This window comes from Anomaloglossus baeobatrachus, chromosome 2 (genome assembly GCF_048569485.1).
Source record: "Anomaloglossus baeobatrachus isolate aAnoBae1 chromosome 2, aAnoBae1.hap1, whole genome shotgun sequence".
NCBI classification, from domain to species: Eukaryota; Metazoa; Chordata; class Amphibia; order Anura; family Aromobatidae; genus Anomaloglossus; species Anomaloglossus baeobatrachus.
The window spans coordinates 186795967-186807605 of record NC_134354.1 but is presented as its reverse complement, the minus strand read 5'-3'; the positions used below and the strand labels follow the sequence as shown (position 1 = coordinate 186807605).

The 11639-nt window shown below is 50.6% G+C and overlaps 1 protein-coding gene across 1 annotated transcript in view; it reads left to right on the top strand.

The window, feature by feature from the left end:
- Positions 1–3497: 3497 nt before the first annotated feature.
- The window catches only part of DIPK2B (divergent protein kinase domain 2B), a 129981-nt gene continuing 121839 nt past the window's right edge, over positions 3498–11639 (top strand). The window contains exon 1 of the mRNA XM_075335544.1: positions 3498–3784. Coding sequence (XP_075191659.1) covers positions 3573–3784 — 212 coding nt within the window. The 5' untranslated portion in view covers positions 3498–3572. The remainder of the gene's footprint in view (positions 3785–11639) is intronic.

The following is an 11639-nucleotide window of genomic DNA, read 5'->3' as shown; positions in this document are numbered from 1 at the left end:
TTTTTTTTATTTATTGACTTGACAAGCGTGTGTAATGTGTAGGGATGCGATTTTACTATGTCATCTGCCGTTCAGCTCTGCTACATGGCCGCTAACAGCAGACACAGACAGCCATGTAGTAGAGCTGAATGGCAGATGACAGCAGACACAGACAGAGCCGCACTGTCAGAATGAACTCGGGTGAACTTCACCCGACTTCATGGTCATGCTGCGGCTCTGTCTGTGTCGCGCCCTGATTAGCGGTCACCAGTGAAGGACTCACCGGTGACCGCTAATCTCCTGAGTAACTGAATTGAGCAGCCCTCTCTCATACTCACCAATCCCCGATCCCTGGCTCTGCACGGCATTCACACTGCTCCGGCGGCTTTTACTGTTTTGAAAAAGCCGGCCGCCCATTAAACAATCTCGTATTCCCTGCTTTCCCCGCCCACCGGCGCCTATGATTGGTTACAGTGAGACACGCCCCCACGCTGAGTGGCAGGTGTCACACTGCACCCAATCACAGCAGCCGGTGGGCGTGTCTATACTGTGTAGTGAAATAAATAATTAAATAATTTAAAAAAATGGCGTGCGGTCCCCCCCAATTTTAATGCCAGCCAGATAAAGCCATATGGCTGAAGGCTGGTATTCTCAGGATGGGGAGCTCCACGTTATGGGGAGCCCCCCAGCCTAACAATATCAGTCAGCAGCCGCCCAGAATTGCCGCATACATTAGATGCGACAGTTCTGGGACTGTACCCGGCTCTTCCCGATTTACCCTGGTGCGTTGGCAAATCGGGGTAATAAGGAGTTATTGGCAGCCCATAGCTGCCAAAAAGTCCTAGATTAATCATGTCAGGCGTCTATGAGACATCTTCCATGATTAATCTGTAAATTACAGTAAATAAACACACACGCCCGAAAAAATCCTTTATTGGAAATAAAAAACACACACACATTCCCTGGTTCACCACTTTAATCAGCCCCAAAAAGCCCTCCTTGTCCGGCGTACTCCAGGATGGTCCAGCGTCGCATCCAGCGCTGCTGCATGGAGGTGACCGGAGCTGCAGCAGACACAGCCGCTCCGGTCACCTCCACGCAGCTAATGAAGACAGCCGCGCGATCATCTGAGCTGTCACTGAGGTTACCCGCTGTCACTGGATCCAGCGGTGGATGCAGCGGTGGCCGCGGGTAACCTCAGTGACAGGTCAGCTGATCGCGCTACTCACCGCCGCTCCGGTCAGCTCCAGTCAGCAACTGAGGTGAGTAGCGCGATCAGCTGAGCTGTCACTGAGGTTACCCGCGGCCACCGCTGGATCCAGTGACAGCGGGTAACCTCACTGACAGATCAGCTGATCGCGCGGCTGTCTTCATTACCTGCGTGGAGGTGACCGGAGCGGCTGTGTCTGCTGCAGCTCCTGTCACCTCCATGCAGCAGCGCTGGATGCGACGCTGGACCATCCTGGAGTACGCCGGACATGGAGGGCTTTTTGGGGCTGATTAAAGTGGTGAACCAGGGAATGTGTGTGTGTTTTTTATTTCCAATAAAGGATTTTTTCAGTTGTGTGTGTTTATTTACTGTAATCTACAGATTAATCATGGAGGGTGTCTCATAGACGCCTGACATGATTAACCTAGGACTTATTGGCAGCTATGGGCTGCCAATAACTCCTTATTACCCCGATTTGCCAACGCACCAGGGTAAATCGGGAAGAGCCGGGTACAGTCCCAGAACTGTCGCATATAATGTATGCGGCAATTCTGGGCGGCTGTTGGCTGATATTGTTAGGCTGGGGGGCTCCCCATAACGTGGAGCTCCCCATCCTGAGAATACCAGCCTTCAGCCATATGGCTTTATCTGGCTGGCATTAAAATTGGGGGGGACCGCACGCCATTTTTTTAAATTATTTAATTATTTATTTCACTACACAGTATAGACACGCCCACCGGCTGCTGTGATTGGGTGCAGTGTGACACCTGTCACTCAGCGTGGGGGGCGTGTCTCACTGTAACCAATCATAGGCGCCGGTGGGCGGGGTAAGCAGGGAATACGAGATTGTTTAATGGGCGGCCGGCTTTTTCAAAACAGTAAAAGCCGCCGGAGCAGTGTGAATGCCGTGCAGCGCCGGGGATCGGGGATTGGTGAGTATATGAGAGAGGGGGATAGACTGACATGGACAGAGAGAGAGGGACAGAGATAGTGACTGACTGACAGAGATTAGTGAATGACAGACATTGTGAGGCGGTTCAGAACGCAGCTTTTCAGCTGCGCTCTGAAGCAGACCTTTTTTAAGCTGCGATGCAGAGCGCACACCTGCGCACATAGCATCAGACACCAAAATCGTATGAGGGATGTCACACATTACAATTGACTAGTTTCGTACTACTAAACGTCCAATGTATGAGGAATAAACGACGTGTATGCGATCACCGTATTTTCGTTCAATATCGATCGCATGTAGGTTTCACACGCAAATACATCACGAACGATGCCGGATGTGCGTCACTTACAACTTGACCCCAACGACGGATTGAAAGATCTATTGAAGTGTGTAAAGCAGGCTTAACAGGCCTAGTTCTAATAGTTCAAAGCTTTGACATTTATGTGTCAGGCTCAAACCTATTAACAAATACAAGAAATCTTCCTTTTTCTCTTTCACAAGAAAGAATAATTGACTTCCTAAAAATATATGGTGTTGGATTTGAAATGGCTAAACCCTGTTTATCCTCTGGGGTAAGAATATAGGAAAATGATGTAAATATGTAGTTACGTACTTGGCACCATGCTTCTACTTTATTATTCTACTCTATGCACTGGTGGTGAGAAATATCATTTTACTTTTAGTGCCAAAATATTTACAATTCTGAAACGGTCACATTAGATTTTCATAAGAATCACCAAAAACTGCTTTAGGCTATATGCGCACGTTGCGTACAGTCACTGCAGAAATTTCTGCAGCGATCTGAAGAGCACACGTGCGCTTCAAATCGCTGCAGAAAATGTCTGTAGTGAAAAAAAAAAAAGCCGATTCCATGCGCTCTGCCTGCAGCTCCTCCAATAGACAGCGCAGGAGCTGCCGGCAAAGCGCACGGAAGAAGTGACATGTCACTTCTTAGAACGCGCGCTTCGGGCAGCAGCCGAAGCACTGCGCTCTAAGACGCCACGTGCGCACGGCTCCTGCATAATCTTCATAGATTATGCAGGGGACGCAGGACGCATGCAGTTACACTGCACTACAAAGCTCAGCGTAACTGCATGTAATTACGCAACGTGCGCACATAGCCTTAATATAATACTGCCGGACTGACTCCGGACGTCTGAATGTCCGAACACTAATTTTAATTCTTTAGAGTTTTCTAAAAGTTAATTCTTAAAGGAACAAACCCCTGAAGTTTTCATAGGAAGCAGCGCCATAGCAATCTATATTATCTGCATCCTCCATGAGTTTCCTTCTTCCGCTCATTGCCAGAAAATATCTTCCCATTTACACATTTGAAATTAATAGCAAACTGGAGTTAGTGTTTCTCCAAATGATCCTGACACAAGGTATTCACATGATTGTGCTGGCATCAACCATTCTGAGGTGCTATCAATGGGGTCCGGGATGTTTATTTTACATGTAGGACACTTTTATTCCCTATTTTTCATCGTTATGGTGACAAAAGACAAAGTAGAAGCAACAAACTCTTCTGATTTAAAACTGAAAAATTCCTACAATTTCGGCAAAAGCTTTCTTGGACTTAACAAGTGTAATGCCTGTGTTGGAACCTCAGCCTGCAAGAAGTTCTTTAAAGAAGAAATCAGGTCAGAAATATATTGTAACTATATGTCTTCATATCATGTGCATTGTGCAACAGAGATATAGATATGGGATAGATATAGACAGACAGACAGACAGAAATTATAGATAGACAATAGATCGATAGATAGATAAATAATAAATAGATCATAGATAAATAGTAAGATAGATAATAGATAGACAGACTGAGATAGATAGATAGATAGATAGATAGATACATTGATAGACAGATTTCAGATAGCTAGATAGACAGATATGTGATAGATAGATAGATATGAGAAATGGGACATATATAAGATAGACGTGATAGATAGATAGATAGATAGATAGATAGATAGATAAATAGATAGATCTGAGGTAGATATGTGATAGATAGATAGATAGATAGATAGATAGATAGATAGTTGCCCTCAAAGGGGTGCAGTGGGTGAGCAGACCCCCCTGCAAAAGGGAGCATAGTTAACCCGGAAATGTTATTAATAAAAATGTTTTATTTGTATGTGCATGTGTATAGTGTTAGGGTACCCCTAGTGGCCGGGTGGGACGGCTGTCACCACAGTGGAGAGGAGGAGCCGGCAGAGACAAGGGGAGGAGAGAGCAAGGGTGTGAGGAAAAGATTAGATCAAGGGAGCAGTTGTCTCGGGGACAGGAGCGGAGCAGCAGAGCCGGGGCAGAGTGTGGAGCTGAGTGGGCAGAAAGCAAGAAAGAAAGAAGGGAGCTGGAAATCAGGGAAGCCGGTGAGAAAAGGAGCGAGCGGAACCTCATAGTGTGAAGCAGTCCGGTGTGGGTCCGGACTGTGGGTAGCCAGCAGTGGGAGCCGGGCGAAGTGGAGTAGTCAGGCACATCACCACTGGAGGGGACGCAAGGACAGGCTTCCCCCAGCTAAGAAAGCGTCTCAGCACCTTTATGGCTTTGTTCGGGACTTTGTGAGAAGTAGCATCCGGGGCAGCAGTGTGTGCACGTCGGGCAGAGTGTGTGAGCAGAACAGCAGGGGACACCGGAGAGAAGGAGGTGGACGTAACCTCAGAGCCTATTCTGCCGGTGTGGGTCCGGTGTATGCTTGGCTGAATAGTGGGTGCCCGAAGGAAGTAGAGTACGGAGGGCATATCCCCACCCGAGGTGACGTTTGGTCAGGGTGTCCCCAGCTCCACAGGAATTGTCATCTGCCAGATTTATTGCTGACCGGATTGCTTTGTCTGGACTTTTTAACTGTGAAGAATAAAAGAATGTTTGTTCATCGCATTGTACCCTGCCTGAAGAGTGTTTGTGCGCCGGACAACATCTGCACCACGACCACACTCTGCCCCACCAAGTCAGCTCCTGTCCCCATAGTGACGGTGGAACCAGGGGTAAGCCTGATACCGAGGGCCACGACTACAAGGCCGGAGGCACCCCTGGCACCCCGTTACATGTGGCGTAGTCGGCAGGATCCGGATCGTATGCAAGGGGACCCGCTCCAAGAAGATGGAGACCAAGTGGTGCCGAGGGCCCCTGATCCGGACTCTCAGCGAAGATTTACAGTCCCAGGGTGGGAAGAAGAAACAGTGCCTGAGGTGAAGGACCGGGCACAAGATGGCGGCAAGATGGCCGTTGTCTGGGAAGACACAGAAAGCGCGCGCAAAATTGGCGCCGAAAGAAGAGCCTGGGGCTGGCCGGCGCCGAAGAAAAAGGACAGAGTACTCCGCCCAAAGAGGGGAGGCGCCAGCTCCAGGGCATTGAAGACTAAGAAAAGGAAAAAGAAGTACCTCGGCGGAGGAGTCGAGATGATGCGTGAGGCTGGGGGTGGAGTCTGTTCAAGAGCGGGAAACGAAGACCTGCCTCCACTTCCTCCAGCCTCAGCATTGACACCGCCGCCATTACCAGCGAGATTGGCAGGGGCAGGGACACCTTCACCACCGAGAGGAGCTGCAGCAACTGCGCCCGTGGAGCCACCCTACGCCCCTGTGTCCTTCCAGAGGATCCGTCGGCAGCCGGGACAATCGCTGGGGGCATACATACAGGCTCAAGCGGAAGAATGGAAGCGGGCCTGGCCCCCAGAGTAAGTCACCACTGCTGATCTGTTGTTTAAGTCCGGCGCCGTTCAGCCGGCAGAAGTTTCTTTAACGTTGACGGGCCTGTTGCCCTCCAGCAAAGACCGGGAGCGCTCTTGAAGCCTCCGGGCACCTTCAGCAAAGACCGGGAGCGCTATCGAAGCCTCCGGGCGCCCATCTAAGACCGGGAGCGCTGTTGAGCCTCCGGGCGCTATCCAAGACCGGGAGCGCCGCTGAACTGGTGCCGCTGTTGAGGACTGACCCAAAAGGTTTTTATGTGTTTATGTGTTTAAGAGCCTTGCCGGGAGGCTCGGGTTTTAAGAGGGGAGGTATGCAGTGGGTGAGCAGACCCCCCTGCAAAAGGGAGCATAGTTAACCCGGAAATGTTATTAATAAAAATGTTTTATTTGTATGTGCATGTGTATAGTGTTAGGGTACCCCTAGTGGCCGGGTGGGACGGCTGTCACCACAGTGGAGAGGAGGAGCCGGCAGAGACAAGGGGAGGAGAGAGCAAGGGTGTGAGGAAAAGATTAGATCAAGGGAGCAGTTGTCTCGGGGACAGGAGCGGAGCAGCAGAGCCGGGGCAGAGTGTGGAGCTGAGTGGGCAGAAAGCAAGAAAGAAAGAAGGGAGCTGGAAATCAGGGAAGCCGGTGAGAAAAGGAGCGAGCGGAACCTCATAGTGTGAAGCAGTCCGGTGTGGGTCCGGACTGTGGGTAGCCAGCAGTGGGAGCCGGGCGAAGTGGAGTAGTCAGGCACATCACCACTGGAGGGGACGCAAGGACAGGCTTCCCCCAGCTAAGAAAGCGTCTCAGCACCTTTATGGCTTTGTTCGGGACTTTGTGAGAAGTAGCATCCGGGGCAGCAGTGTGTGCACGTCGGGCAGAGTGTGTGAGCAGAACAGCAGGGGACACCGGAGAGAAGGAGGTGGACGTAACCTCAGAGCCTATTCTGCCGGTGTGGGTCCGGTGTATGCTTGGCTGAATAGTGGGTGCCCGAAGGAAGTAGAGTACGGAGGGCATATCCCCACCCGAGGTGACGTTTGGTCAGGGTGTCCCCAGCTCCACAGGAATTGTCATCTGCCAGATTTATTGCTGACCGGATTGCTTTGTCTGGACTTTTTAACTGTGAAGAATAAAAGAATGTTTGTTCATCGCATTGTACCCTGCCTGAAGAGTGTTTGTGCGCCGGACAACATCTGCACCACGACCACACTCTGCCCCACCAAGTCAGCTCCTGTCCCCATAGTGACGGTGGAACCAGGGGTAAGCCTGATACCGAGGGCCACGACTACAAGGCCGGAGGCACCCCTGGCACCCCGTTACAGGGGCATTATCCTCAGGCACCATTTATGTTTGACTCCAGGGATGCGCTTTCAGCTGCATGCCCTGATGAACCACTTGTACTTTTGGGGAGAAATGCGTTGGAATTTTGGGATTCTTTTGTGACTCCTTTTCTGAACATCATCATCATCAGATAAGTTATATATACATTCATTCAAATTTATCGTTGATTTTGGCCCATCATTATTCGTCATGAAGGAATTTATTAACCTTTAACACATGGTACAATTCGAATATAATGTAGAATGTATTTGGGAAATTTAGGGAATCTTGTCGGTGAATGGGGGCGCCACAACCCTAGGGTGTCATACCCTCCATTGCTAGGTAGGGATAGATACTTGAGAACTTACTAGGGCCAGTGTATTTTCCCTTCTGTTCTTCTTGTAGACATGCTCATGTGCCGCCCCCGTGCCAGCAGCCGGACTGCTCGGATCCGAATCCACGGTGGCTCGAGGGGTCTCCAGACCCGGGGGTCATGCAGTCACTCAAATGAAGGGGGTATTTACAGGGGATTGTGTTTAGAGTTTGTGACGCCAGCCATGGTGTGTGGTAATGTGGAGTATCACCGCTGCAGTTGGGAGTACCCAGGGGCAATGGAGTGGAGCAGCCAGGTGTTAGAACCCTCCATGGGTAGGGGGGATGCCCCAGGACTTGGTGATGGTGTTCGGGGAGTGCCGTTGGGTGCGAAGGGGTCACTTTCGTACTCACTCAGTCATTAAGCTGATACCGACAACTGGATAAACCAACGTTCTGGATACCGCTGCCGCTGAGGGGAGCTAGTTCAGGTCCCGTCCCCAATGGTGCTGCCTGGTGACCCGTGACCTGCCTTCTGGCACTAAGTTTACTTCTCTGTTGGTCCCGGTAGTATGGAACTAGTCGGGTCCCGCTCCCCACTATGATTAAGTGTGAGAGCTTGCTCTCAGGGTTCACGCTTGGGATTTTCTGGACCGTTTGAGTGGAAAGTCCAATCCCCAGTAGACAGTACACAGTAGACTATTCCTTCCTACTACAGATTCTCTCATCTCTGGGCATCACAGACTTGGCCCTATCTTGGATCTTCTCATACCTAACCGACCGAACTTTCAGCATCTCCCATTCTCACACCACTTCCTCCTCTCGCCCCTTATCTGTCGGCGTCCCCCAAAGCTCAGTTCTTGGACCCCTGCTGTTCTCCATCTACACCTTCGGTCTGGGACAGCTCATAGAGTACCACGACTTTCAGTATCATCTCTATGCCGATGACACACAGATCTACCTCTCTGGACCTGACATTACTTCTCTACTAACCAAAATTCCACAATGTCTGTCTGCTATTTCATCCTTCTTCTCTGCGCGATTCCTAAAGCTAAACATGGACAAAACAGAGTTCATTGTCTTTCCTCCTCCTCACTCATCTCCTCCAACAAGCCTTTCCATCAAACTTGATGGTTGCTCACTCTCCCCAGTCTCACAATCTCGTTGCCTTGGAGTAACCCTCGACTCTGCTCTATCCTTAAAGCCACACATCCAAGCCCTCTTCACATCATGCAGACTACAACTCAAAAATATCTCCCGGATCCATGCTTTCCTTAACCAAGAATCAGCAAAAACATTAGTGCATGCCCTCATCATCTCCCGCCTCGACTACTGCAACCTCCTGCTCTCTGGCCTCCTTTCCAACACTCTTGCACCCCTCCAATCTATCCTAAACTCTGTGGCCCACTTAATCTACCTCTCCCCTCACTATTCCCCAGCCTCGTCACTCTGCCAATCCCTTCACTGGCTTCCCATCACCCACCAACTCCAGTTCAAAACATTAACCATGACATACAAAGCCATCCGCAACCTATCTCCTCCTTACATCTGTAACCTAGTCTCCGAGTACCTACCAGCACGCAACCTCAGATCCTCACAAGATCTCCTTCTCTACTCCTCTCTTATCTCTTCTTCCCACAATCACATACAAGATTTCTCCTGTGCCTCCCGCAAACTCTGGAATGCTCTACCTCAGCATATCAGACTCTCCCCTACCGTGGAAAGCTTCAAGAGGAACCTCAAGACCCATCTCTTCCAACAAGCCTACAACCTACAATAACCCTCAGTCCAGTACACCACTGCGCAACCAGCTCTGTCCTCACTATTGTACCATCACCCATTCCCTGTAGACTGTGAGCCCTCGCGGGCAGGGTCCTCTCTCCTCCTATACCAGTCTGTTTTGTACTGTTAATGATTGTTGTATGTATACCCCCTTTCACTTGTAAAGCGCCATGGAATAAATGGCGCTATAATAATAAATAATAATAATCCCCCTCGTTGTGCTAGTACCCCGATTTTGGAGAGGGTGGAGAGCGGATCTTGAAGGCTCCATTCTTGTCGGGTAAATTGTCAGGTTGCCTGAAGCTACTCCCTGACCTAGGGTCCATGTACCCTGTCGTGCCCTGGTCCCAGCCCGGTGATGGTGCAAGGCCGCCGGCTTTCCTCCTCGACAATTCCGTGCCCCTTGCCACGATCCCCTGCGACCGGGGGTCCAGCTCCTTCTAGGCCCAGACCACCATCTGCTATCTAGATGGCTTCCTAAGAGCCCGGCTCCTGACCTCCTCTCTCCTTCACTTCCAAACTTCAACCCTTGACTGACTGACGCTCCTGACACTCCTGACCTCCCCTAACCAACCCCTCAAGTGGGCGACCCTATTCCACTCAGGCAGTCCACTGGTGTGCCTAGTGGGTGTGGTGCAGAGTGTACCTAGGATTTTAATTAGGCAACACCATGTAGTTGGAGACCCATAACCAAGAAAGATGTGGATATTGCACGGGAGGGCAGATTGTACAATACCCTGTGACGACCTGATAGTCCAAGGGCGTCACATTCCCCTTTGGTTAAACCTAGCTCATCCTCGAGCTACAGGACATCAGAGAGTTTATTTTTTTTTTCAAACTGTAAAAATAGAAAAAGGAACATTTTATTTACAAAGGTTCATCCCTCTTTAGGGAGGCTTGGCATTTAAACGTTACGATACACGAGTTCCTCAAACCAACGGTGGAATGCTACCGGGTTGGTTGGTAGCGGAGGCTCAACCTGCTCTCTTGCAGCTTCTTCCTGGGACAGTCAAGTCCCACTGTCCCGGATCCCATTAACCCGACAACCAAACAACCTGACCCGCTGCATACCTATTGTGGGTCCGTGACCAGGTTAAGGTCCCGGGTGTTGCAAAAGACGACTCTGGTAGGCACAGGAGGTGCAACTATTTACAATACACAAGTCTGTGTTGGTCACAACCAGTCCTGTAACCATGGTCCATTTTTACTATAACATTGGTGCATAATTATAACAAAGTCCTTGCACTGGGGTACACACTATAAAATCTTCTCGTTAATCAGGTAACTTTTCTCTGTTCATTTATACCTTGTTGATCAAGCACTTATCTTGTAACATTTTTTCTATATGGAAAACAACAAACTTTGAAAAATAATAAAAAAGAAGTACAGATACCGAACTCTGTAATAACATTTTACACATTACTGGTACCGCTCACTGGGAGGCTGGTAATCAACGGCAGCGGCTGGCATAACCCACACATCAACCATAGGAAACCCTAACCTTTGTCGAGGTTGAACCGCTTTACATGGCCCCTGCGTGACGGCCCTCTGACACTGAAGATAGCTTTCCTCAAGTGCTCCTTTTCTCTCTGGGCATGGGCAACCATCTCCCATGGCCTCTGGTCTTGATTTGTCATCTCCGGTTTCAGCTTTGGCTGATGTCGTTCCCAGTGGGGGGCGTCAGCATCCGGCCTCTGCTCCCTAGCTGGCACTGTCTTTAATTGTGCTCTCGCGGCCCCAGCAGGCGTTGGGATGCCGCGCGGTGGTGGAACCGGCAGCTCCTCAAGCTCCACCTCCGCTCGGGTAGATGTACCGACTGCTCCACAGCTGGGGTTGCAGAGTTCGGATGCTCTACCTCTAAGGACGGGCCCAGTGATGCGGCCGGGTCTGGTCTGGCCGGTGTCGGGGTGACCGCTATAGTGACCGGGTCGGGTGACGGAACCGGGGGTTCTGCAGCTGCATCTTCACAAATGGGGGCTGAAGGTTCCTCTGCCATGGTGGGAGCAGGCAGCTCGGCGTCCGCCAAAGACAGGGTTGGTGGCAGCGGAGTGCTCACCGGGAGCGGGGGCAGTCCGGATCCCTCAGCCTCATCGGCCGCATTGGGGCAATCATTAGGGACTGGGTAACCGCTTACCTTCTCTTCACGTGGGATTTCGATCTCACGGGCTCGCATCACCACCGCCAGGCTCCTCATCTCTTCCCTCCCGTGATCCAATTTGAAAAGGAACGGCATCCACATCCTTCTGCAAAGCTGCTCCGTGTCTTCTTCAATCCAGGTTGCGGTCCCAGGAACAGCACGTGTCGGTGACCAGCTCCGCTCCGCCATCTTTCCTCTGCGCTGTCCAGGAACGTTATGGCATAGTCATGGTGTCCCTGCTTCTCCTCCGCTGCTACATGCCGTCACGCCCTCTCAG